This window comes from Gossypium raimondii, chromosome 4 (genome assembly GCF_025698545.1).
Source record: "Gossypium raimondii isolate GPD5lz chromosome 4, ASM2569854v1, whole genome shotgun sequence".
Taxonomy (NCBI): domain Eukaryota; kingdom Viridiplantae; phylum Streptophyta; class Magnoliopsida; order Malvales; family Malvaceae; genus Gossypium; species Gossypium raimondii.
This window is the reverse complement of record NC_068568.1, coordinates 47994754-48021826: the sequence shown is the minus strand read 5'-3', so window position 1 is coordinate 48021826 and position 27073 is coordinate 47994754. Positions and strand designations below refer to the sequence as shown.

General features: G+C 32.2%; 3 protein-coding genes across 3 annotated transcripts; 2 read left to right on the top strand and 1 right to left on the bottom strand.

The window, feature by feature from the left end:
• The first annotated feature begins 2645 nt into the window (after nucleotides 1-2645).
• Nucleotides 2646-4419, top strand: LOC105780113 (alkane hydroxylase MAH1). Its single transcript, XM_012604240.2, has one exon. The coding sequence runs from the start codon at nucleotides 2709-2711 to the stop codon at nucleotides 4242-4244; it is 1536 nt and encodes a 511-aa protein (XP_012459694.1). The 5' UTR covers nucleotides 2646-2708; the 3' UTR covers nucleotides 4245-4419.
• Nucleotides 4420-17639: 13220 nt separating this feature from the next.
• LOC105780112 (alkane hydroxylase MAH1) lies at nucleotides 17640-19340 on the bottom strand. The gene has a single exon (XM_012604239.2). It carries the CDS (start codon nucleotides 19299-19301, stop codon nucleotides 17766-17768), a length of 1536 nt encoding a protein of 511 aa, XP_012459693.1. The 5' UTR covers nucleotides 19302-19340; the 3' UTR covers nucleotides 17640-17765.
• Nucleotides 19341-23237: 3897 nt separating this feature from the next.
• On the top strand, nucleotides 23238-25710 carry LOC105780114 (integrin-linked protein kinase 1). The gene is made up of 6 exons (XM_052629769.1): nucleotides 23238-23252; nucleotides 23360-23484; nucleotides 23572-23633; nucleotides 23729-23965; nucleotides 24854-24928; nucleotides 25427-25710. The coding sequence occupies exons 2-6, from the start codon at nucleotides 23421-23423 to the stop codon at nucleotides 25457-25459; spliced, it is 471 nt and encodes a 156-aa protein (XP_052485729.1). The 5' UTR covers nucleotides 23238-23252; nucleotides 23360-23420; the 3' UTR covers nucleotides 25460-25710.
• The last annotated feature ends 1363 nt before the right edge of the window (nucleotides 25711-27073 follow it).

Sequence of the window (27073 nt, the reverse complement as noted above, 5' to 3'; positions counted from 1 at the left end):
ACTTTTGTTAATTTACTTTTATTTATTTTTAATTATAAATAAATTTTATTTATAATTAATTTTTATTTTATATTATTTCGTGGATTCGGATATCCGACATATAATTGAAAATGTTAAATTCATTTTTTTTACTGATTTGAATATCGATGATAATGATATTTAATTCAGATTTAAAATTGGATAAGAATTTACGGATTCAAATAATCCAAAATTGGAGATATTCAACCAACTTCCTTGTTAAGTAATTTTAATTATTTCTATTTATTTTCTACTTTTGTATAATAAAGTGTAAAGATATTTTAATGAGATATAATTATGTAGTTAAGGTTTGTATACAAAATTTTCTTAAAAAAGTTTGTATATAGATTTATGTAGAGTGGAATTTTTAAATTAAACAATAGTCTTATTTGCATCATGTTTTTATAACTTAATTATTGTGATTAAGGTTGAATTTTTGCCACTAAAATCTATAAAAAAATAAGTTTAATAAATGACATGTTTAAATGGAAAACATTTTTATATTAATTAATTATGAGAAGTGATGTTTATATTAATTATATTACAGGAAAACAATTTTTATGGGAAGTGTGCTTATATTAATTAAATAATGGAAAATCGTTTTAATTCATACTTTTCGTGAAGGAAACTATTGTGCTGATGCGCTTGCTCGAATGGAAGTAATCCTAGTTTGCTTTCAAATTTCAATTCTAGGAACTCTACTCTGTCATTTTGATATGCCAAACTTTATGGCTAGCTATGTAAAAGCCGATAAGGTTGGACCTCCTATGTATTGTACTGTTTTTTAACTTATGAATGGATATGTTTACATTAATTACATAATGATAGAGAAAAAATGGAGAGAAATTCTGGACAAATTTTGGACATAAAATAGCTCCCTTTTATAACATGAACGTTTATATTGTTATTTATTTGTGTTTGATGTTTCGTCATATTTTTTAGATTTTATTTTTTTTATGAATTTCGAAGATTTTTTTATTGAATCAAAATGGGTCACGAGTAAATCACTTTATTTTTTTTACTGACGATAACCTTTTGTTTATTCATAATAGGCGAACTGAGATTGAGGTTGTTCAAGAGATAACGACTACTTTTGAACAAGCATCTGACCAAAAGGTGAATGTGGATAAACCTGATGGTGTATTTCATCCCAAATACTAGCCACGAGCATAGGGCATTGCTTGCAGGTTTGTTGGGTATACAACTTTCTTGAGCCATATTTGGGGCTTCCTTTTTTGGTGGATCGTAATAAAATGTCAGCATTTTAGAATGTACTATACAAAGTGAATAAGTGCATACAAAGTAGGTCCAAGCTGTAACGCTCTCTATACTCGACCTAATCTTTGGGTCCGGGTACCAAAAGTCACAATTAAACCATATTACTTAACTGCCTTTCTAACTTGTTTTATTTATAGACTTAGACAACGTTGAATTGTAAACTCATATTTACTATACAACTTTATTCTAAATCCTTTATCAACAACATGCTTCAAAAATTAACTTCAAATAAATTCTCTACTAAAGTTTTTAAGATCATTTTGCCATACTAGGGTCATATATTTACATTTACTATGACTTTAGAATTAATTTGGAATTACACTTGTCCTACCCCAAGGCATAGCCTCTAAGGATGCCTTTCTATATACATGATACAACTATCACCATTTGCATGGAATTGGCAATGTCTGGCTTGGTCCCTCTACTCGATCCTCAAGTCATCCCTTGACCTTACATTCAAGGTAAAAACACACGTAAGTTAAAAAAAAAACACTTAGTGAGAATCTATATAACAATTTTGGTAATTGGCTTTTAGAGTCTCGGACATCAAAGAAAGCTAATGCATATAATTGAACTCCCTGAGTTTCATAAGATGTAACACCCCAAACCAAACCTAGAAGTTATAACCGAATCTGAAGAAATTACATCGACTCACTTGGAAAACTAATTTCAATAAGCATTAAGCAAATACGACTTTCGTAAACAGTCATTAGAAAGCTATTTGTCTGCTTCCAGAAACCACTTAAGAAGTTACTTAATTTGTAGCGAAAAAACCTTTTTCGGAGTTTTAGTTTTGAAAACTGAAATCTATTATCCCTTTATCAAAGTGAGGATGAGGCACAATTTCAAAGTGTCCCGTTATCAAACTTTAATATTTTTCAAGTTCAGGGATCAAAATGAATTTAATTATGAAGTTCGCGGATAAAAGAAAATACATGTATCAAAGTGGACTTAATTGCCAAATTTAGGGTAAAAAATTATATTATCCCTTTAAGGATATGGAGTGGTTTTAATCCTGAAATTAAAACACTTCCTGAGATTATTGTATTTATATAAAATAATTATCCTAAAATTATATTGAAATTGTATTATATATAAATCTTAATTATTTTTCCATTTTAACTGAATTTTTAATTTAAATTTTCGTTCAACTTTCTTGTTTCCCATATTGTTATGTTCTTCCATAGTAAATATTTTCGTAAAAGCATGATATTGATATTCATAACATATAACGTGTTGGGTAATTAATATCATGGCTACTTTAATGGGAATCTCTCATTGCAAAGACAATATAAGCTGTTCTGATTGTGACTTGTGGAGAAGAAGAGGAAGGCTAAACGCTAAATCTATAAATAGTGCCCAGACTGGTGACTGAGTATATGTCCTAAACAACTCAAACTCTTTCTAACAACATGATGGCAGTACTGTTTGTATATCTTGGATTTATGGTTTTTGGAATAATTGTTCTTCGTTTTCTCTATCGTTTCATAGACAACAATGGCCTCCCTCGAAACTGGCCATTTGTTGGGATGATTCCCACGTTACTTCTCAACATCCATCGCCCTCATGACAAAGTTGCCCAAGTCCTCAGACGAAGCAATGGTACCTTCTTTTATAGAGGACTTTGGTTTACTAACACCAGCTTCTTAGCCACCTCCGATCCTGAGAATGTGCGTTATATATTGAGTTCCAACAGTTCTGTTTATTTGAAAGGTCCTGAATGGCTGAAACAGTTTGATATCTTCGGCGAAGCACTTTTCAATTCCGACGGTGAGGCATGGAAATGTCACCGCAGAGTTTTCCATGCTTTCTTGAATCACCCTCAGTACCGGCAATCACTTTCAAAGGTTCTCCATCAACGTATAGAGGAAGCGCTTGTTAAAGTTCTTGAATATGTTTCTGGACGAGAGATGGTGGTGAACTTGCAAGATTTGTTGGTAGGGCATGCGTTTGACATTGGATGCATAACGGGCGTGGGCTTCAATCCTGGCCTACTCTCCATTGAATTCCCTGAGAATCGGTTCCAAAAAGCCATGAGTGATACTCTGGAGGCAGCTTTTTACAGATATGTAGTGCCTGACAGTCTTTGGAAGTTGCAGAGTTGGCTTCAGATTGGGAAAGAGAAGAAACGGAGTGATGCTTGGAAGGCTCTTGATGATATTTTAACACAATTTATATCGACCCAACGCCACAAATCCACCAAATCAGTGGCATCCTCAGGCTCAAATGAAGAGCATGATTTCAATTTCTTGAACTGTTACCTGACAGGACATGAGATAACAGGCCCAACACCGAAAGAAAGTCTTATAAGAGACAACCTTATACATTTTTTGTTTGCCAGTGATGGTACTTACAGTTTAACTCTTACTTGGTTCTTCTATCTCATCTCCAAGGCACCCATGGTTGAAAACAAGATCAGAGAAGAAATAAAGAGACACTTATCAATGAAACAAGTGGAGGGAAGCTTGCAAATACCATCCAACTACGACGAGTTGAGTAAGCTAACATATCTTCATGCAGCGTTGTGCGAAACCCTAAGGCTATATCCACCGATTCCGTTCGATTTCAGAACATGTACAAAGCAGGAATATCTTCCGAGCGGTCATCGAGTCGATCAAAACACCCGAATCATAATTGGAATACATGCAATGGGAAGGATGGAAAGCTTATGGGGAGAAGATTGTTATGCGTTCAAGCCAGAAAGATGGATTGGTGAAGATGGGAAGATTAAACGAGAGTCGCCAACTAAATTTAGCGCATTCCTTGCGGGGCCAAGGATTTGTCCAGGGAAAGAGGTGTCGTTTCTCTTGATGAAGGCTACCGCAACAGCCATCATTCATAACTACAACGTTCATGTGGTGGAAGGGCAGAATATTGGTCCCAAAAACAGTGTGGTTTATCAGATGAAGAAGGGGTTAATGGTTAGGATTAAGAAGAGATGGAGTTAAGGAATTTGCAGGGTTAAAGTGGTAATTAAGAAGTGTTACCATATGTATACTTATATAATCTTAAGTGTTATATTGTATTAAATACTCTTAAGTTGAATCCAATATATACTTTTTACAATGTTGTGTAAGTTGTTGTAATTGTTCTAATTTTTGTCTAATAAATCTGGTTTGAATGAAAAATCCAATGTCACCATTAGGTAGTCATTAAAAAGTGATTTATTTTAAGTTAATATTTTATCAATTAAAATTACACTGCATTGAGTTAAAGTTAATTTAAATATTTAATTATGTTTTTGTATTTTATAGAATGAAAGTTTATATTATTATTTATTTGTGTTTGTTGTTTTGTCTTTTTTAGATATTTTCCTGTATTTTTATTTTTATGTTTTTTTTTTCATGATAGGTACAAGGTTTTGATATATTAAAAGTAAGGTTTTGAACAAGCTTTGACCAAAAGGTGAATGTGGATAACATGATGGTGTATTTCACCCCAAATACTAGCCACGAGCAAAGGGCATTGCTTGCATGTTTGTTGGGTATGCAAGCGTTTGACTTTCCTAAGTCATATTTGGGGCTTCCTTTCTTGGTAGGTCGTAACAAAATGTCAGCATTTTAGAATGTATTGGACAAAGTGAATAAGTGCATACAAAGTAGGTCCAAGCTATAACATCCTCTATATCCGACCCAATAGCTGGGTCCAGTTGCCAAATCTCACAATTAAACCATATTTACCATGCAACTTTGTTCTAAATCCTTGATCAACAACATGCTTCAAAAATTAACTTCAAATAAATTTACGTGTGTTTTTACCTTGCATGTTTGTTGCCTCTAAGGGTGCTCTTCTATATGTATGATACAACTACCACCATCGCATGGAATTAGCGATGTCTGGCTTGGTCCTTCCACACGATCCTCAAGTTATCCGTTGACCCTACATTCAAGGTAAAAACACACGTAAGTTAAAAAAAAAACTTAGTGAGAATCTATATAACAATTTTGCTAAGTGACTTTTAGAGTCTCGGACATCAAATAAAGCTAATGCATATAATTAAACTCCCTGAATTTCAGAAGAGATCGTGCAATTTGATTGGCACATACGACTCTCATTTGTTCTTCTTAAATGGAACATTTGCTCACATATCGACCCAATTTAGATGCATTTGTGCTCTTGCTATCACCCCTTTCTAAGACTGAAATGTGTTTGGCTCTATATCAAACTTCCATTCTTCCCTTCTAGTTAGACTCATCAAAAGAGAACCTTGTAAGCAAATATGCGGATTGGCAAACTACCTTTAGCGGACTTGCAGATATCTAGCCACAACGGCGGATTCTTATCTAGACCCCTTCATTCCACATTAGACTTAATACTGGATTACTGTGTTACCCCGTCATTACCTTATTGTAACTCATTTGTGCATATACCCTTCTAGAGAAAATCTTGTTTACTTACATCCTCGCATTTGACCTTTAGATTACAAGCTTTGGCGGATAGTTTAAGCTCTACTCTTTCTCGTGAAACCATACTTTAAGATTGAATCTTGCTCTGATACCATTTTGTTCGTGATTGACCTATATAAACAATGAAATAGAAAAGATCGGACATAAATTTTATGTGAAAAACTCCTCCAAAGAGGGTAAAAAACCACGGGTAAAGCAGGCTTCGACTTTTCAGTAAATGAGTAAACAAATGAGAGTAAAATATGAAGAAAATAAGCCTAAATGTACTAAACGTACAAAACCCAAATCCTGAAAACAAAACCCTAACTCTTATAGAGTTCTCTCAAAAGGGGTGCAAATTTCTTTCCATAGTTACCACGAAAACTCTCACCAAAAACTCATCTACGATTACATCTTGTCGCCCCCCAAAAGAAAAGTCATATAGCACTTCATCTTTTAATTGTCATTTAATTGGATTTTCAAAGCAGGGATACAAGGCCTCTTTAAGTAGGATAAGATTAGAGGTCTAATCATACTAAAATATCCTTGGAGTAATTAGAGTTTAACTGGGAAAAGATGGTAGAGTTTAACTGGGAGAAGAAACCCGATTTATGTGGGGAACACATCGCCACATAGCAGCATCCCCATTCGGTTGTCACGACTTCGTCTGTCATCGCAACATCGGGAAGCTTTTCGTAGTGACATCGTTGTCCTTTCGGCCAAAAATACGAGATACACCCTACATACTTTTATAAATTACTAGAGCTTCGCTCCAGTTCTCCTTGATATTAGTCATTAATGTAAATAATGTAAATTACATATTTATTTATAATAAAGTAATATTTAGTTCTTAGATTTAGCAAGTCTTCTCATGTCAGTTTTTGAATTTTTCATCTACATCATTCTTGAAATTAGGCAAAATTTTTTATTTAGTGTTTAACTTGAATTTCGTCAAGCATGATGACATAACACTTTGAAGTGGTCTCATAATACCACCTGAAAAAAAATAATTTTTTTTTGGTATTTTTTCTATAGATAGAATAACTAGAATCTAGAATATGGGGTGAGCAAAACTCATTTCAACTAATAAAATAAAAAAAAAGCTCGAATTTTGAGTTCAAGTCGAGTTGAATTTTGCAACCCGAATAATAAATTGGCGTAAACATCCCTTTGGATCTCTACCAATTTTGAAAATGAGTAATTTGATTTCTCTTAACAAAATTACAAACTATTTCAAAAGAATTTTAAAATTCGAATATTTATAAAAATTCTAAAAAAATAATTATATATAAAATTCTAAAATGTTAAAATTTATAATTAAAAATTCAAAATGATATAAATTTGAGGCATTAAACAATTAAATTATCAAATTAAGTTTATCATACTAAATTATATTATTTTTTGCTTATTTGATTTGTAAGAGTATTCAACAAATTTATTCAACTCGATTTAACTTAAATTTCATTTGACTCATTTAATTAAAAAATTCAAATCAATTAAAATGATAAATAAGATTCACCAACATGATTAACTTTTTCTTTTACTTGAATCAACTCGATTAGACTACAAATATGAAATTTCATCCAATTTATCACCTAACTCACCTACCTAATTGGTTCAAAGCCACTCTCCGGAATGGTACCCCCATCGATTTCCAGTCCAGTTCAAATAAAATTGATTATTTCTTAAAATGTAAAATTTATATATGAAATATTTTTTAAAAAAAATTTAAATAAATATAATATTGTACTTTAACATGTGTGATAAATTCTAGTTGCTAATTATGTACTTTTCATGATCTTTTTTTGGAGATAAACCTATTTAAGGTTAGACTACTCAACCAGAAAAACGAACTTGGCAAAAAAATTATAATGTAAACATTAAAGGATTTGTTTAAAATTTAATAAAGAAATTAATCAAATAAAATAAAAATATTAAATTAAAAACAATATATATTTTAAAAAGGAATTAAAAAAATATGGATAAGCCTAAAATAGGCTTGGTTCAAATATGGGTGAGCTTGACAAAATTTGAGGCCAATATTTCGAGCTAGGTCAGGTTTGAACAATCATAAAGTTTGCTAATATCACTACATAAGTCCGCCCTGGCTCGACCCATGAACACCTTTATTTGAATATTAGGGTTTAGTTGATTCAGATATAAATATGTATGTATATTATCACTAGTTTATATGTAATGACCCAAAAATCCGTGGGCACCGAAAAAGTACATTATCGGGCCTCCGTCTTAGTAAACTGAGTTCGAAAATAATTATTAAAAATATTTACGAGAATAGTTGTGTGTTTAATTAGGTTTTAGATAGGTGAATTTAGCTTAATTAAGAGTAATTAGGAAAAAAGGGTTAAAATGAATAAAGGGTGAAAGTCTAATTATAGATTAAAAGAAAGTAAAAAGGGCTAAAATGGCAATTAAGCCATTTACATGAAATGAGGCGACATATATGCATTAAAATCCAAGATTTTATTTAAGTTATATATAAATATTATATGTATATAATTATTATAATTATTAACCATTATTATGGTTTTATATTATTATTATTATTATTATTATTATTATTATTATTATTATTATTATTATGAAATAAATCAAAATATGCCAATTGTATGGATATGATAAAATACATGTGTAAAATATTTATTTGTACATTTGTAATATAATTGTATATTTTCTTAAATTTTAAGTAAAAGATATTTATTAATTAAATTATTATATTAAAAGATTTTTTATGAAGTAGTTTAATTAAGACAAATGTAAGGTTATGATATGATACAAATATATTAATTACATTTGTTATTAAACTAGATATTTTATAATTATTAATTAACTTAAATATAAAATAAAGTAAATGAATAAAAAGAAAAGAAAACATAAAACAAAAGAAACAAAGCTAAAAGTAACAGAGGCCATTCCGAAACAGAGCAGGAAAGAAAAAGGATAGAAAGAAGAAAGGGAAAATTAGGGTTTTCAAGCTTGAGATTTAATTGGTAAGTTTAATCAAGTCCTTTTCTTATAAATTTGATGTTTTTGGAATCCTAGAGTGAAATACTCTTGGATTTAAGTTGAAATTTTGAAAGTTAATAGATTTTTGAGTAGGGTTTATGTTGAATAAATGATGGAATTTAGGGTTTAATTGATAGAAATTTTGTTTGGAATTGAATAAAATATTGAATTGTAAACTAAACTATAAGTTTTGAATTTTAGAGATTAAATTGAGGGAAATTCGAAATTAGGAAAATATGCTGAAATTTTAATAGTTGCATTTGAGTTTGGATGAAATTTGAATAGAAATAGAGTGTGAATTGAATTAGGAAAGTAAGTGAACTTAGTTAGGATTAAATTGAGAATAAGGAAGAAATTGAATAGAAATTCAATTATTTATCATAATTAGTGCTGAAATTAATAGTGTAAATTATTATTATTTTCGTAGCTAGCAACAGAAGCATCGGCACGGAAGGGAAAAGAGAAGATTATCGAGGAGTAAACTCGAGGAAGTCACGGTTTGTATTACTATAATTCAAATTATTTATTATTTTAAAGCTAAATTTAAATTATGTGTATGGTAAGCAAATAATAAGGTAAGTGAAATATAAGGTAAGTATTATTATTAAGTTGAAAGAAATTCAATTGAATAATGGATATATGTGTGGAATTGAAATGAATATTGACTTGAAAATGGAAAAGTAAATTTGAATTGAATTGTGATTGAAAGTGAAAAAGTGAAATTGAATTGAAATGTGAATTTGAAAAGTATGTGTTGGTAGTGAATTGTGTTTTGATTAGTGAATGGAAAAGTATAATTGGTATTGAAAATGAATTCTTGAAATAAAGGTGGAAATTGGATTGTGAAATTGAAATACCCTATTAACTAGTCAGACTGAGTCGAATATAATTGGCATGCCATAGGATTTGGAAGAGTACGGGATTTATCGGCCTTGCCGATCAGGCACTTTATGTGCCGTATCTCAGGCACTTTATGTGTCGTATCAGGCACCTCGTCTGTCGTTTCAGGCAATTATGTGTCGTATACTGATCAAGTACTATGTACCGTTTTAGGCACAATGTGTCGTACTGGTGTGTTTGGGTTGGAATCCGTGTATCCGTCAAAGTCCGGATTGTTAATAGGGTGAATAATCGAAATGAGAAAATCAAATGAATTTGATCGATTGTAGTATTGAATATGAGGAAATTTAAAATTGTGGATTGAAATTGAGATTGAAAACAAAAGGCATGAACTTAATGTTCAAGTAGTGATTGAAATTGTTACATGTGATATGTGATTGAAATTGAAGAATAACTATAAATTTTATTGTGATTGTTAAATAATGAAAATTTATGAATTAATTGATATTTAAGAAATTGGATAATTGCATGCTTGGTAATTATAATTCTTTATTGTTATTATAATTTGAATTATGGTAATAGCACTGAGCATAAAATAAAAAGGGGTTAGAGTCTCAGTTCAGCATCCGGGACAATCCCGACTCCGGCATAAAGATTTTGGTGATGTTTTCTTCCTTTAAGTGAAAGTGGCATGTACATAAGAATTATAATGGTTATTTTGGTATGTTATATAATTTTGTTGTAAAGAAAGGTATTTGATGTTTTGATGATTATATTAGTAAAATGGTAGAAGTTATTTATAGCATTGGTATCGAATTGAAATGGCTTGATTAGTTTTACTGAATTAATTAGAAATGATAATAGGGTTTTCATTAATTAAGTTGTTATGTCAATATGTCAAGGATAATTTAAGTATATAAATGTATTGGTTGAATTACTAGGATTGGTTTGGTTGCGATTTGAAATTTGCAATGTGTTTTATGTAAAAATAAGCAGAAATGCTGTCGAAATTTATAAAAAAAAAATGAATGAAGTCGATTAGTAAAATTTATATGAATTTATGATTTATTTTAATATGTTTGTTATTTATTTAAGAATTATTTGTAAATTGTCCGAAATGTCCGGTAATGTCTCGTAACCCTGTTCCGGTGACGGTTTGGGGTTAGGGGATGTTACATTATATATGGATACACATGCATATGAAATAACTTTAAATTTTAAAGACAATAACTAAAACTGTTTAAAATTTTATTTTAAATAACATTTATAATTTTTTTTTGAATATATAAATTTAATTTTTCAAATAAGCTAATATATATATGTATGCATATGACCGCTAGCTCAAAGTTGCCGAAATAGTATGGAATTATCGATTGGACCAAGAATCGGTGGTCCAATCAATTCTTTTTTTGGTACATTAGAAATTGAGGGAGGGGGATGTCATTGCTAGAAATTGAACCCTGAACCTTAAATGCCAACACAAAGCTCTTAACCACTAGCTCCTTTGGGTTGTTGGCAATTCAATCGATTCACCCGATATGAAAAACAGTAAAAATTAATTGAACCATTAAAAACCGATTGAACAGATTAAAAAGCAATTTAAATGGGTTAAATCTAGTTAAAATATTTATTTTTTTGTTATAATTTACAAAGTGAATGCTTATATTTCTAAAATTTTATTTGTGTTTGTTTTATTTTTCTATTTTCGTAATTTTTCTAATTTTCTTTTGAATATTCATTTTTTATTTTTATAATTGAACTGACAGTCAACTAGATGAACCGAAAATCAATAGTTTGACTACCGATTTAATTTTTACAATATTACATATTATCCAATATTACATTATCACCAGTTAAAAGATGGAAAGAACAACGCTTTCTTAATTCTAAGTTTCAAACATAAAACAAAACCCTTAGTTAACACAATTTGTGCATATGGTCTTGTTCATGCTTTGAAAATTAGGTTTTTGATTCGTTCCATAATTTGTTTCTATTTTATTTGTTAATGTTGTGTAAGATAATTAATTTGTGAATCAAATTAAAATTAAAAATTTCATTGTCTTAAATATTTGATATGACTTTATTCATAATGTTTTTAGGTTACATAAGTTTCAAATTTTTTTTGGTTTAATTATAAATTACATTCTTTTATTTTTACGAAAATTCAAAAAATGTGGACGTCTTTACTGGCAAGAGTTTTGAGAACAAAAATTCTTTAAGGGGAGAGAGTTGTAACAGCTTGTTTTCAGTGAAATCGGAACAGTGGTTTCAAGACCACAAATCTAACTCCGAAAAGGATTTTTTTAAAATATTATTTTATGGTTTGAATTATGATAGGAATATCGTATAAAAATTCTATTAAGAAAATTTTACCGGTTACATGTTTAATTATAGAAAGGACCGAATTGCATAAAATGCAAAAGTTGAGTTCTAGTAGCTAAAAGGATTAAATAGCTTTAGAATTCAAAATTTGAGGTCCTTATATGGCAATTAGACCATTAAATGGAGTTAGTAGATATTAATGATGATTCATCCATGGAAAATTAGAAAAGAAAATGACTAAATTGGAAATTGAATTAATTAAAGATGGAAATAAGCTAATATCATCTTATTTCATCATCTTCCCCAAATTAAAAATACATGAAAACCCTAGCTAAGAGAAAGTGAGTTCAAGCAACTTATTTTGGCTTAATTAGGTATGAATTCTTGTCCTGTTTTTAGTAATTTTTATATTCCCAAGATCGTTATAACCTAATCTATCTATTTTGGAGATCAATCTGCAAAGTCATCAAAGTATAAATTTTTTTCCATGGATGAGTATGCTGAAAATTTGAAATTCATGGTAGAAAATGAAAGGTTATTGATAGATAAACAACTTTTGTAAAGGAAATTTTCATGAAAATGTGATTTTAGGACTAAATTGAAAAGATGTAAAATTCATGGAAAATTTTTGAATTTTGTGAAATACATGGACTGTAAATGTTATATGAAAATTTTAGTTAGGCTTGGAATAAGGATTAAATTGCATGAATTTCATTTTCTGAGCCTAGGGACGAAATTAGAATGAATCAAAAAGTATAGGGGCAAAATGGTACTTTTGCCTAAAATGTAAATTGGATTGAAATGAGTATGAAATTGCATTAAATTGAGTTAATTTACTCGTATAGATTCGAAAAGACAAAATACGGAGCTAGATTGAGGTAAAGAAAAAGTAACGGATTAGTAGATTACAACTCACAAACATTGTCGAGGTAAGTTCATGTAACTTAATTGTGTAATTATATGTTCGAATTGATTTGAATGATTTGTATGTGAATTGTGTATTGGCCATGTATGTGAAATCTGATCATATATTCAGAAAATTCCCGGTAAATGTTAAATCTAGTTCGGATTAATAAAATTTGATTGGATATAGGGTTCTGTTTCCCGAAAAGGTAGTGGTCCTACATATGTTGCGGACATACCGTAGCTCTAAAGAGCGTCCCGTTATAAGCCCTCTCAAGCTTCCCAGTATATAGTGTTCTTGTGAGCTTTCCGTTAAATGCTCTTCTGAGCATCCCGATCGATTGTTACCCTACATGTGTTGTGGACACACCACAACTCTTACCGTTATATGGCTCTTCGTGAGCTTCCCAATTAAATCTCTTTGTGAGCTTCCCATTAGTGATTGCTTGAACTTCCCGTTATATGACTATCCAGTGCTTCTCGTTAAGTGCTCTTTGGAGCTACCCGTTAATTGCTCTTCAAAGCTACCCTTTATAGGCTCAGGTGTACTAACCAAGAATCCATCGAGATTTCAAATGATTCAACGGGTGAAATTCTGACATGAGAACATGTGAAATCAAAATGAAACTATTATCAGTATATGCATTAAATACTTGGAAACTTGATACCTGATGAGTTCATCCTTGTTCTTGTTATTCACATGAAATACATGACTAACATGTTTCTTGAGGATATATGTGTTAGGCTAATTTCCAAATTGCTTTGGATGTATTATGCATGTTTATTATATAAGTGAATGAATGGTAAGTTAATTTCCCGTTATACGAACTTACTAAGCATTAAGTGCTTACTCTGTCTTATTTCCTCTGTTTTATAGTACTCAGAGGCTCGTAAAGGTTTGGAAGCTGGTCGGAGTTACATCACACTATCCCTCGGACTTTTCGATATATATATAAATAGTAAACTAATTTTGGTAATAATGACATATATAGGTTAAATGTTACCATTAATGGCAATGTAATGTTGGTTGAAATTAGCCATTGGAATGGCTATTAAATGGTATGTTTTGATGTGTAAATAGTCTTAATATACTTGATGTATGTTTGAAATGGTCAAATGATGGTAAGCACATGGATGAATGAATTAAGATAGCATATTTGGTAAAATAAGCATATATGTAAATTTGATCAATTTGGTAAGATTGAGTATATGAATACATGTGATAAAAATATCATGCATATGACTTGGTTTTGGATTGGTTTAAATGTCTTGTATTAGATTGGGGATGTGTTTAAATGTTAATGTAGGTGGAAGACAAGATTGGGTGAGAAATAGGGCTTAGAAATGACATTATTTTGTCCACATGGGAAGAGACACGGGCGTGTGTCTTAGCCGTGTGTGACACACGGCCTAGTACATGGGCGTATGACATGGCCGTGTGTCCCCTGCATCTTAAAATTTCAAACAGAATGCTCAGAATTGATCACATGGCCTGGCACACGGACGTGTGGCTTGGCCGTGTGACTCCTGCACATAAAAGAATTGCAAGTCAGAGAGTTACACGGGCTGGGGACACGGCCATGTGCTCTACTTCAAACGCCACACGGCCTGAGACACGGGTGTGTCAATTGGCCGTGTGAGCCACACGGCTTGGCCACACGGGCGTGTGTCTCCTGTACCTTAGAAAAATTTTGAGATTTTGCGAAAACTTCTCTGAATTTTCAATTTAGTCTTGAATTGATTCTAATGTATGTTTTGGGCCTCGAGGGCTCATATAATAGACTATATGATAAATTTATGACTAATTTCTGATAAGAATGTGAAGTAATATTGAAATATTTGAGTCTGATCGGTAAACCCAATGCTTTTAAACCTTATTATGGCGATGGATACGGGTTAGAGGTGTTACATTTTTTAGTATCAGAGCTACGGTTTAGCCGATTCTTGAGCTAACGTAGCAAGTACGAATCTAGCTATACATGCCATTATATAGCCTGTGATAGTGTGATATCTCCTGACAAATTTAAATATGTTTTTCATATAATAATGTCATCCAACAGAGCTGAATTCGAGAAAGCTGAGAGCAATGCTCAAGCTTCAGTACAAATAGTAGCCTCGAGTAGTAGAAGGCCCGTCTCTGAGGGCCGAGGAGGAGAGTCTAAAGAAGCCTTTTTCCAAATGATGAATGAGTGGTTTACAGAATTTGTCAGAACAAATTCGGCTGTACAACAACCTCTCCCTCTTGCTTCTCAATCGGTTCCCGACATGCCACAAAGTATAGAACTTGTTAGAACTAGTAAACCTCCTGTTGATAAAATCCGTAAATATAGGGCGGAAGAATTTAGAGCAACAACTGAGGATGACCTTGAAATGGCTAAATTTTGGCTAAAAAATACTATCAAGGTTTTGGATGAATTATCATGTACATTGGCCGAATGTCTGAAATATGATGTATCTCTGTTAAAAGATTCGACTTGCCAGTGGTGGAATACATTGATTTCTATTGTGCCGACAGAACAAATTACATGAGAATTTTTCCAAATTGAATTTCGAAATAAATATATCAGCCAGAGGTGTCTTGATCAGAAATGGAAAGAATTTCTAGAGCTTAAACAGGGGCATATGACGGTATTTTAATATAAAAGAGAATTTGTCCGATTGAGTAAGTATGACAGAGAATGTATTCCGACTGAAATCGCCATGTGTAAGTGGTTTGAAAAGGGCTTAAATAAAGACATCAAGTTGTTAGTTGGGATTTTGAAATTAAAAGAATTTGTTGTACTAGTTGACAGGACATATAAAGCCGAAGAACTAAGCAGAGAAAAGAGACAGACAGAGATTGAAGCCTATTTGTTGTACTCCAAGGATATTTTAGTATGATTAGACCTCTGATCTTAGCCTATTTAAAGGGGCATTGTATCCCTGCTTTGAAAATCCAATTAAATGGCAACTAAAAGATGAAGTACTACATGACTTTTCTTTTGGAGGCGACAAGATGTAATCACAGATGAGTTTTTGGTGAGAGTTTTCGTGGTAACTATGGAGAGAAATTTGTACCCCTTTTGAGAGAACTCTATAAGAGTTAGGGTTTTATTTTCAGGATTTGAGTTTTGTACGTTTAGTACATTTAGGCTTGTTTTCTCCATATTTTACTCTCGTTTGTTTACTCATTTACTGAAAAGTCGAATCCTACTTTGTCCGTGGTTTTTTACCCTCTTTGGAGGATTTTTCCACATAAAATTTATGTTTGATCTTTTCTACCTTTTCTATTTCATTGTTTATACAGGTCAATCCCCAAACAAACTGGTATCAGAGTAAGATTCGATCTTACAAGTATGGTTTCACGGGAAAGAGTGGAGCTTAAACTATCCACCAAAGCTTGTAATCTAAAGGTCAAATGCGAGGATACAAGTAAACAAGATTTCCTTTAAAAGGGTATATGCACAAACAAGTTACAATAAGGTAATTATGGGGTAACACAGTAATCCAGTATTGAGTCCAATATGGAATGAAGGAGTCTGGATAAGAATCCGCCGTTGTGGCTAGATATCTGCAAGTCCGCCAAAGGTAGTTCGCCAATCCGCATATTTGCTTACAAGGTTATCATTTGATGAGTCTAATTAGAATGGAAGTTTGAGAAAGAGCCAAACTCATTCGAGTCTCAGAAAGGGGTGATAGCAAGAGCACAAATGCATCTAAATTGGGTTGATATGTAAGAAAATGTTCCATTCAAGAAGAACAAATGAGATTCATATGTGCCAATCAAATTGCACGATCTCTTCTGAAACTCAAGGAGTTTAATTATATGCATTAGCTTTCTTTGATGTCCGAGACTCTAAAAGTCACTTACCAAAATTGTTATATAGATTCTCACTAAGTTTTTTTTAACTTACGTGTGTTTTTACCTTGAATGTAAGGTCAAGGGATAACTTAAGGATCGTGTGGAAGGACCAAGCCAAACATCGCTAATTCCATACGATGGTGGTAGTTGTATCATGCATATAGAAGGGCACCCTTAGAGGCAACGCCTTGGGGGTTTGACAAGTGTACTGTACTAAATTAAGTCTAAAGTAGTAGTAAGTGTAAATATATGGGCCTAGTATGGCAAGATGATTGTAAAAACTTTAGTACTTTTATAATAGAGAATTATTTGAAGTTAATTTTTGAAACATGTTGTTGATTAAGGATTTAGAACAAAGTTGCATGGTAAATATGGGTTTACAATTCGGTGTTGTCTAAGTTTATAAATAAAACAAGTTAGAAAGGAAGTTAAGTAATATGGTTTAGTTGTGATATTCAGCACCTGGACCCAGGGATTGGGTCAGATATAGAGGATGTTATAGCTTGGACCTACTTTGTATGCACTTATTCACTTTGTCCAATACATTCTAAAATGCTGACATTTTGTTACGACCTACCAAGAAAGGAAGCCCCAAATATGACTTAGGAAAGTCAAATGCTTCCATACCCAACAAACATGCAAGCAATGCCCTATGCTCGTGGCTAGTATTTGGGGTGAAATACACCATCATGTTATCCACATTCACCTTTTGGTCAAAGCTTGTTCAAAACCTTACTTTTAATATATCAAAACCTTGTACCTAGCTATCATGAAAAAAAATACAGGAAAATATCTAAAAAAAAAAGACAAAACAACAAACACAAATAAATAATAATATAAACTTTCATTCTATAAAATACAAAAACATAATTAAATATTTAAATTAACTTTAACTCAATCCAGTGTAATTTTTAATTGATAAAATATTAACTTAAAATAAATCACTTTTTAATGACTACCTAATGGTGACATTGGATTTTCATTCAAACCAGATTTATTTAACAAAAATTAGAACAATTACAACAACTTACACAACATTGTAAAAAGTATATATTGGATTCAACTTAGATTATTTAATACAATATAACACTTATGATTATATAAGCATACATATGTTAACACTTCTTAATTACCACTTTAACCCTGCAAATTCCTTAACTCCATCTCTTCTTAATCCTAACCATTAACCCCTTCTTCATCTGATAAACCACACTGTTTTTGGGACCAATATTCTGCCCTTCCACCACATGAACGTTGTAGTTATGAATGATGGCTGTTGCGGTAGCCTTCATCAAGAGAAACGACACCACTTTCCCTGGACAAATCCTTGGCCCCGTAAGGAATGCGCTAAATTTAGTTGGCGACTCTCGTTTAATCTTCCCATCTTCACCAATCCATCTTTCTGGCTTGAACGCATAGCAATCTTCTCCCCATAAGCTTTCCATCCTTCCCATTGCATGTATTCCAATTATGATTCGGGTGTTTTGATCGACTCGATGACCGCTCGGAAGATATTCCTGCTTTGTACATGTTCTGAAATCGAACGGAATCGGTGGATATAGCCTTAGGGTTTCGCACAACGCTGCATGAAGATATGTTAGCTTACTCAAGTCGTCGTAGTTGGATGGTATTTGCAAGCTTCCCTCCACTTGTTTCATTGATAAGTGTCTCTTTATTTCTTTTCTGATCTTGTTTTCAACCATGGGTGCCTTGGAGATGAGATAGAAGAACCAAGTAAGAGTTAAACTGTAAGTACCATCACTGGCAAACAAAAAATGTATAAGGTTGTCTCTTATAAGACTTTCTTTCGGTGTTGGGCCTGTTATCTCATGTCCTGTCAGGTAACAGTTCAAGAAATTGAAATCATTCTCTTCATTTGAGCCTGAGGATGCCACTGATTTGTTGGATTTGTGGCGTTGGGTCGATATAAATTGTGTTAAAAGATCATCAAGAGCCTTCCAAGCATCACTCCGTTTCTTCTCTTTCCCAATCTGAAGCCAACTCTGCAACTTCCAAAGACTGTCAGGCACTACATATCTGTAAAAAGCTGCCTCCAGAGTATCACTCATGGCTTTTTGGAACCGATTCTCAGGGAATTCAATGGAGAGTAGGCCAGGGTTGAAGCCCACGCCCGTTATGCAACCAATGTCAAACGCATGCCTTACCAACAAATCTTGCAAGTTCACCACCATCTCTCGTCCAGAAAAATATTCAAGAACTTTAACAAGCGCTTCCTCTATACGCTGATGGAGAACCTTTGAAAGTGATTGCCGGTACTGAGGGTGATTCAAGAAAGCATGGAAAACTCTGCGGTGACATTTCCATGCCTCACCGTCGGAATTGAAAAGTGCTTCGCCGAAGATATCAAACTGTTTCAGCCATTCAGGACCTTTCAAATAAACAGAACTGTTGGAACTCAATATATAACGCACATTCTCAGGATCGGAGGTGCCTAAGAAGCTGGTGTTAGTAAACCAAAGTCCTCTATAAAAGAAGGTACCATTGCTTCGTCTGAGGACTTGGGCAACTTTGTCATGAGGGCGATGGATGTTGAGAAGTAACGTGGGAATCATCCCAACAAATGGCCAGTTTCGAGGGAGGCCATTGTTGTCTATGAAACGATAGAGAAAACGAAGAACAATTATTCCAAAAACCATAAATCCAAGATATACAAACAGTACTGCCATCATGTTCTTAGAAAGAGTTTGAGTTGTTTAGGACATATACTCAGTCACCTGTCTCGGCACTATTTATAGATTTAGCGTTTAGCCTTCCTCTTCTTCTCCACGTCACAATCAGAACAGCTTATACTGTCTTTGCAATGAGAGATTCCCATTAAAGTAGCCATGATATTAATTACCCAACATGTTATATGTTATGAATATCAATATCATGCTTTTACGAAAATATTTACTATGGAAGAACATAACAATATGGGAAACAAGAAAGCTGAACGAAAATTTAAATTAAAAATTCAGTTAAAATGGAAAAATAATTAAGATTTATATATAATACAATTTCAATATAATTTTAGGATAATTATTTTATATAAATACAATAATCTTAGGAAGTGTTTTAATTTCAGGATTAAAACCACTCCATATCCTTCAAGGGATAATATAATTTTTTTACCCTAAATTTGGCAATTAAGCCCAATTTGATACTTGTATTTTCTTTTATCCGCGAACTTCATAGTTAAATTCATTTTGATCCCTGAACTTGAAAAATATTAAAGTTTGATAACGGGACACTTTGAAATTGTGCCTCGTCCTCACTTTGATAAAGGGATAATAGATTTCAGTTTTCAAAACTAAAACTCCGAAAAAGGTTTTTTCGCTACAAATTAAGTAACTTCTTAAGTGGTTTCTGGAAGCAGACAAATAGCTTTCTAATGACTGTTTACGAAAGTCGTATTTGCTTAATGCTTATTGAAATTAGTTTTCCAAGTGAGTCGATGTAATTTCTCCAAATTCGGTTATAACTTCTAGGTCTGGTTTGGGATGTTACATCTTATGAAACTCAGGGAGTTCAATTATATGCATTAGCTTTCTTTGATGTCCGAGACTCTAAAAGCCAATTACCAAAACTGTTATATAGATTCTCACTAAGTGTTTTTTTTTTAACTTACGTGTGTTTTTACCTTGAATATAAGGTCAAGGGATGACTTGAGGATCGAGTGGAGGGACCAAGCCAGACATTGTCAATTCCATGCAAATGGTGGTAGTTGTATTATGTATATAGAAAGGCATCCTTAGAGGCTATGCCTCGGGGGTAGGACAAGTGTGTTGTTCCAAATTAAGTCTAAAGTCATAGTAAATGTAAATATACGACCCTAGTATGCCAAAATGATTTTAAAAACTTTAGTAAAGAATTTATTTGAAGTTAATTTTTGAAGCATGTTGTTGATAAAGGATTTAGAATAAAGTTGCATAGTAAATATGAGTTTACAATTCAACGTTGTCTAACTCTATAAATAAAACAAGTTAGAAAGGCAGTTAAGTAATATGGTTTAATTGTGACTTTTGGTACCCGAACCCAAAGATTGGGTCGAGTATAGAGGGCGTTACAGCTTGGACCTACTTTGTATGCACTTATTCACTTTGTATAGTACATTCTAAAATACTGACATTTTATTACGATCCACCAGAAAAGGAAGCCCCAAATATGGCTCAAGAAAGTTGTATACCCAACAAACCTGCAAGCAATGCCCTATGCTCGTGGCTTGTATTTGGGATGAAATACACCATCAGGTTATCCACATTCACCTTTTGGCCAGATGCTTGTTCAAAAGTAGTCGTTATCTCTTGAACAGCCTCAACCTCAGTTCGCCTATTGTGAATAAACAAAAGGTTATCGTCAGTGAAAAAAAATAAAGTGATTTACTCGTGACCCATTTTGATTCAATAAAAAAATCTTCGAAATTCATAAAAAAATAAAATCTAAAAAATATGACGAAACATCAAACACAAATAAATAACAATATAAACGTTCATGTTATAAAAGGGAGCTATTTTATGTCCAAAATTTGTCCAGAACCTATAAAAATACATGGATACCCTTATTGATAGAATTTGTAATTTTCTCTCCATTTTTTCTCTATCATTACGTAATTAATGTAAACATACTTTTCTTTCTTTTTTTCTAAACAGGGACATCCATTCACAAGTTAAAAAACAGTACAATACATAGGAGGTCCAACCTTATCGGTTTTTACATAGCTAGCCATAAAGTTTGGCATATCAAAATGACATAGTAGAGTTCCTAGAATTGAAATTTGAAAGCAAACTAGGATTACTTCCAGTCGAGCAAGAGCATCAGCATAATAGTTTCCTTCACGAAAAGTATGAATTAAAACGACTTTCCATTATTTAATTAATATAAGCACACTTCCCATAAAAATTGTTTTCCTGTAATATAATTAATATAAACATCACTTCTCATAATTAATTAATATAAAAATGTTTTCCATTTAAACATGTCATTTATTAAACTTATTTTTTTATAGATTTTAGTGGCGAAAATTCAACCTTAATCACAATAATTAAGTTATAAAAACATGATGCAAATAAGACGATTGTTTAATCTAAAAATTCCACTCTACACAAATCTATATACAAACTGTTTTTTTAAGAAAAATTGTATACAAACCTTAACTACATAATTATATCTCATTAAAATATCTTTACACTTTATTATACAAAAGTAGAAAATAAATAGAAATAATTAAAATTACTTAACAAGGAAGTTGGTTGAATATCTCCAATTTTTGGATTATTTGAATCCGTAAATTCTTATCCAATTTTAAATCGGAGTTAAATATCATTATCATCGATATTCAAATCAAAAAAAATGAATTTAACATTTTTAATTATATGTCGGATATCCGGATCAACGAAATAATATAAAATAAAAAAATTAATTATAATAATTTTGTAACAATTTAAATATACCTTATAACTTAAACATGAGAATTTCAAAAAAAATTTAAAAGTTCCATAACAATCTATAAAAAATTCAAATTTAACATTTCAACTTTATGTCGATATTTGAATCAAAAATCGAATATGAATTAGTGAAATAATATAAAATCAAACAAAAAATTTAATTTTACATAAAACTTATTCATATTTAACAATAAATAAATGCCAATTAACAAAAGTAATTAAATAACAATGCAAAGAAATTAAACATAATAATTTCACAACAACTTAAATATACCTAACGACTTAAACATAAGAATTCCAAACAAACTCAAAGTTCCACAACAATTTGAAAAACAGCTTAATCACTTAACCCGTGTTAATTGTATATATTATAATCTACCATAAAGTTAATAACACATTTAAGGTTTAAGGTTACGTATCATTAATAAAAAATGTACATTATAATATCACTACAAATCTACTTTAATTATATCATGGTAATTGTATATACTATAATTTACTATAAAGTTAGTTACATGTTTAAGATTTAAGCTTACATATCATTAATATAAAATGTACATTATAATAACGTAATTATATATGGGGATACATATCATTAATAATCTACCTTAATTATTTAATGTTAATTGTATATATTAAAATTACCATAAAATTAGTTACGCGTTTAAGGTTTATGTTGAATATCATTAATAAAAGAAAGTACATTATAATATCATAATTGTACAAGTGACCGCCGCCAAACATGCGAACATTTGACTAGAAATACTACAACAAAAATATATAGAAATATAACAGCGATGTTTGCAAGTATACGAGTTAAATTGTAATATAATTTCTGTTACAATAGAACACATGGAAGTATTTCGAGGATCGTATGTAATGACTACCATGAGATAAAATTTAATACTAAATTTTTAACAATTAATTTTTCAGTTTATCAATACACCCTAAATTTATATATTTTATCATATGTACAATATTTAAAACCGAAATCTCTAAAAAATGAATATCTTAAAATTTTATCACATATTATTTAATAAATATTTTACACCATGTTTAGTTGGATGTATTGGCATAGCCAATACACCCCTAATCAGTGGGCCCCACTTAATCCCCATTTAACCCATTGTTTGGTTGGTTGTATTTCCATTACGTCCCAAATCTGTTCCTTCCCTAATACACCCGGTCCCGTAATAGGTATTCCCCCTATCCAGCGTCGATTAGAGAATACTTACCAATTTCTTATTTTCGTTTCCTTTTTCTGCCCTCATAGATTTCTGCTTCTTCTTCCATCGGTATTGCAGATCTGTCCTCATCTCTTCTGCTTTCATAACAAATCTTCAACATTGTCTTCATCGGAGGCCGATGATGAAAAAATTGGGTAATAACTTCGTCAACTCCGAAACAATCGACGATGATGAAACCATTTGTATTGTCTCCTATTACAACTACGATATTAACTGTCACTGTGTCGATTTTAAGCCTTTTAATTCAAGCTTTTGTTTTGTATTTTAAGTTTTCAAAATCGGTTTCGCGATCAAAATAGAAGATTTCAGGCCGTCTCATTCTTCTTCAACGGTAAATTCGATTCCTTTTCGAGATTATGGAATGACTCAAAGTGAAATTTTTGTTTATTTATGAAGTAAATTGATGGGTATTGTGTTTTGGAACAGAAGCTGGTGGGACAGAAAGTTGATTCAGGGGGTCTTTATAGACTGCTTCAATGTGCAAGTAAAGGGGATAAAGCTGGCGTAATACAAGAACTAGATAAAGGTGTGGAGCCTAATGGAGCTGATTATGATAGGAGAACTGCTCTTCATTTAGCTGCTTGTGAAGGTTGGATTGAAGTTGTTGATTTGCTTCTTGAGAAAGGTGCTGATGTGAATTCTTTAGATCATTGGGGTCGAACTGTAAGTTTCAAATTTCATGTTATTTTATCTAGTATGAACATTTTTTTGGGGGTTGTGATTAATTTATGGGTGTTGAACTGTTGATACAAGGTTGGGGTTAAAGGCGGTTTACGACGGTTCGACCGATGGGTAGAGAATTATAATGGTTATGGGTGATTGGAATTTGAGTTTTTTGAGGGTCGGAGTTAGAGAGGAAAAAGAAAAATAGTTGGAGTTCGAATGGAATTTGGTCCTTGTAGGTCTTAAAAGGGTGTCTTTGTTCATTCACCCCCGAATGCCACATGTCATCTCTGTATTAGTTTCGTACTCCCTGAAACCTAGCTAATCTATTGATCTCCTGTTCTCGTAAGTATTATAATAGATAAATGTGATGTACAGGTGGCAAGTATTCTGTCCATGTTCAGTGTGGTCGAAATTTGGGTTCTTTGGAGGGTTTGAGTTTGAAAGGAGGAAGAAAAATAGCTGAGAGTGTGAATGTAGAGATAGAGGGAATGTGTCTTTGTTCCTTGGTCCTTGTGGGTCTTAAAAGAGGTGTCTTTGTTCATTCATCCCCAAACATCACCTCTCATCTCTGTATTTGTTTCGTACTCCTAGAACCCAACTGATCTATTGATGTGTTGTCCCGTGGGTATGGTAATGGATAAATGTAATGTACAAGTAACAGGTATTTTGTCCATATCAAGAGTGTGGTCTCTATGTCATGTGCTAGTGAGATCATGGGCTCAAGGTTAAGAACTTGCATGAATCTTGGTCTCACAGGTGTCCTTAGCTCACAAAGTGATTCTTAGTCTAAGGTATTATCCTGCTATTGGTAGGGCACGGAGTGAACTCGCAAGATGTAGGTATAACAATGGGAAAATGAATCTGATGTGAGTAATTCTTTTGTAGCCATTGTCCGACGTACATAGCTTTCGACACAATGAGGTTTGCAAGATACTTGAAGCTCGAGGGGGAATCGATCCGGTATTTTGTTAATCTATTGTTGTTATTGTTAAGCTTATAAAGTTTATGTTTTTAGTTCCAAGAATTGCAAATTTTCTGAATTGTCTGCCTTGTTCTTGACAAATTGTCCATGAGAAACAAATACATCTTCACATCTTCGCATGACAGCATCTGTACTTAAATTTCTTTTTATGGTATGTAATCTATATATGAGTGCATGATCAAGACATGTCTAATTTGAGTGCAAGTTTGTGGTCATTGGTTGCCTGTGTTTGCCATATTCTTGATGTTTCACTGAGGACAACTCCTCACATATGGAGTGACCGACATACATATTTTCTTGATTTAAACTTTTATATACGAAGTTACCTATTCTTTTCCTTTCCTTTTTCCTATATAAACTAGTTTACCATTCTTTTCAAACTATTTGTTGCATTTTTTTCGAACTACGTGGTCTTTCATCTAATACAAGTTACTTTTTAGTGATACTTATGCTACTACAATTGATTTTACATTCAGATCTTGGCTCGTCATTTTGGGGGATGGCTTTGATTCTTGCATCCACAAATCTCCTCACTGCAAGAATAGCTGCTGGTTGTTTTCTTCTTGCTCTCGTTGCCGTGCTCTTTTATGCTAAAAATGTAAGATATCAAGGATGATGGTATTTCCTGATAAAAATTTGCATTAATATTTAGATACTTTCTTTCTTTCCTTTTTTATTTTGTATTCTTCAAAGAGTACTTTCAAATTTTTAACTTGTAATGTGTATGATTATTCAAACAATGGACACTTCGAGGACTGTCCATCGGTGAGTACCCTTATAACCTTGTGGTGACTTGTGTTTTTATAACTAGGAGTTGAACTTGAAGTGCTAACAATTTTGTTATCTATAAACTGGATTCCTCAGGTTTTATTATTTTCCTTGCTCTAATTTGGTTTTTGCAAGAAAGGACAACAGTTCATATTCTCCGTTACGCCATTCTATTCATCGGTATAGGCTCTCTTGTCGTATTTTCTTTATCGTTCCCAAAGAACAATTTCATTCTATCATCTCTTCTGTGAAAAGAAATGTTGCTTATTTCTTATTTTGGAAATTGCAGGTGTCATGAACAGTCTGTTTTCAGTCTATGGTATGTCTCAGTGATGGTGCTTCCTCTGACATTTTTTTTCTTTCAATTAAGCATTAAATTTGAGGTGATTTGAATATTGTTTGCATAGATATCTATGATGATCTAATATCTCGAGGAGTCAACTCCAATGATGCCAAGAAGTTTGCAGAAATTTGTACTTGCCCCTGCAATGGAGTTGGAGGGGGGTTTATATGGTGAGAAACTGACACTTGAAGCATTGGCTTTCCTGTTTTCAATGATTATTTCTGTCTTGCTGCTCACATTCTTTTTGTACACAATTTGCAGGGGAATGATGTCATTCATATTTCTTGGTGCATCAATGTATCTAGGACTTCTCATCTTAGCTTGACCTGAGGTACAGCCTCCTTCTGAAAGGATATTTTTTCCTTTATTTGCTAGAATAGGTGATTTAGATTGAAATTTAAAGTAATAGCATGCAGCAATGTTATATTGGAGTAGCTGTGAACATTGTTATAGTTGAGTGGAAGTGAAATATGCATGATATTGTTATTGTTCCATTAAGTTGCTCTATCTAGCTGAACGTGATTGATGATATCTTTGTTTTTTAAGTTGAAATTCGTGCTTTATTCAGCATTGCTTTTTAAAAAGTGGTAGTTTGCTGTAATCTAGTATAAACATGAATCTATCTGATTGGTATTTATTACATTGATTTGAAAGAAAAGGCTATAAATCATGGTTTTAAAATCTCAAGCTATTTCTTTTCTTCTATTGTCATGTCTTGAATTTGCCATTTTAGTTTCAATTTCAGGTTCTGGGATTGGTTGAAAGTCATCTTGGTACTGGCAAGTTATTATTGTACATCATTCAGCACTGTGTTAAAATGGAGGATGCCATTTTCCTTATTCAGAACATAGTTTATTTGTTTGTAATTTGATTCATCATTCATCCAGCAATGTATTGTAGTGCAATTCTGTTTTGGTATTAGATAGTAACAGCTTGGCTTCATTCTTTGTAACCCTTTCTCATTTGGGCTCAGATTCCTTTTTTTTTTTTTTTCAGATTGCACTAGACTAAA

Coding starts and splice junctions, on each gene's coding strand:
- LOC105780113 (XM_012604240.2), top strand. CDS start 2,709: ATGATGGCAGTACTGTTTGTATATCTTGGATTTATGGTTTTTGGAATA.
- LOC105780112 (XM_012604239.2), bottom strand. CDS start 19,301: ATGATGGCAGTACTGTTTGTATATCTTGGATTTATGGTTTTTGGAATA.
- LOC105780114 (XM_052629769.1), top strand. CDS start 23,421: ATGATGAAAAAATTGGGTAATAACTTCGTCAACTCCGAAACAATCGAC. Junction 23,634..23,728: donor CGTCTCATTCTTCTTCAACG/GTAAATTCGATT, acceptor GTTTTGGAACAG/AAGCTGGTGGGACAGAAAGT. Junction 23,966..24,853: donor TAGATCATTGGGGTCGAACT/GTAAGTTTCAAA, acceptor ATTCTTTTGTAG/CCATTGTCCGACGTACATAG.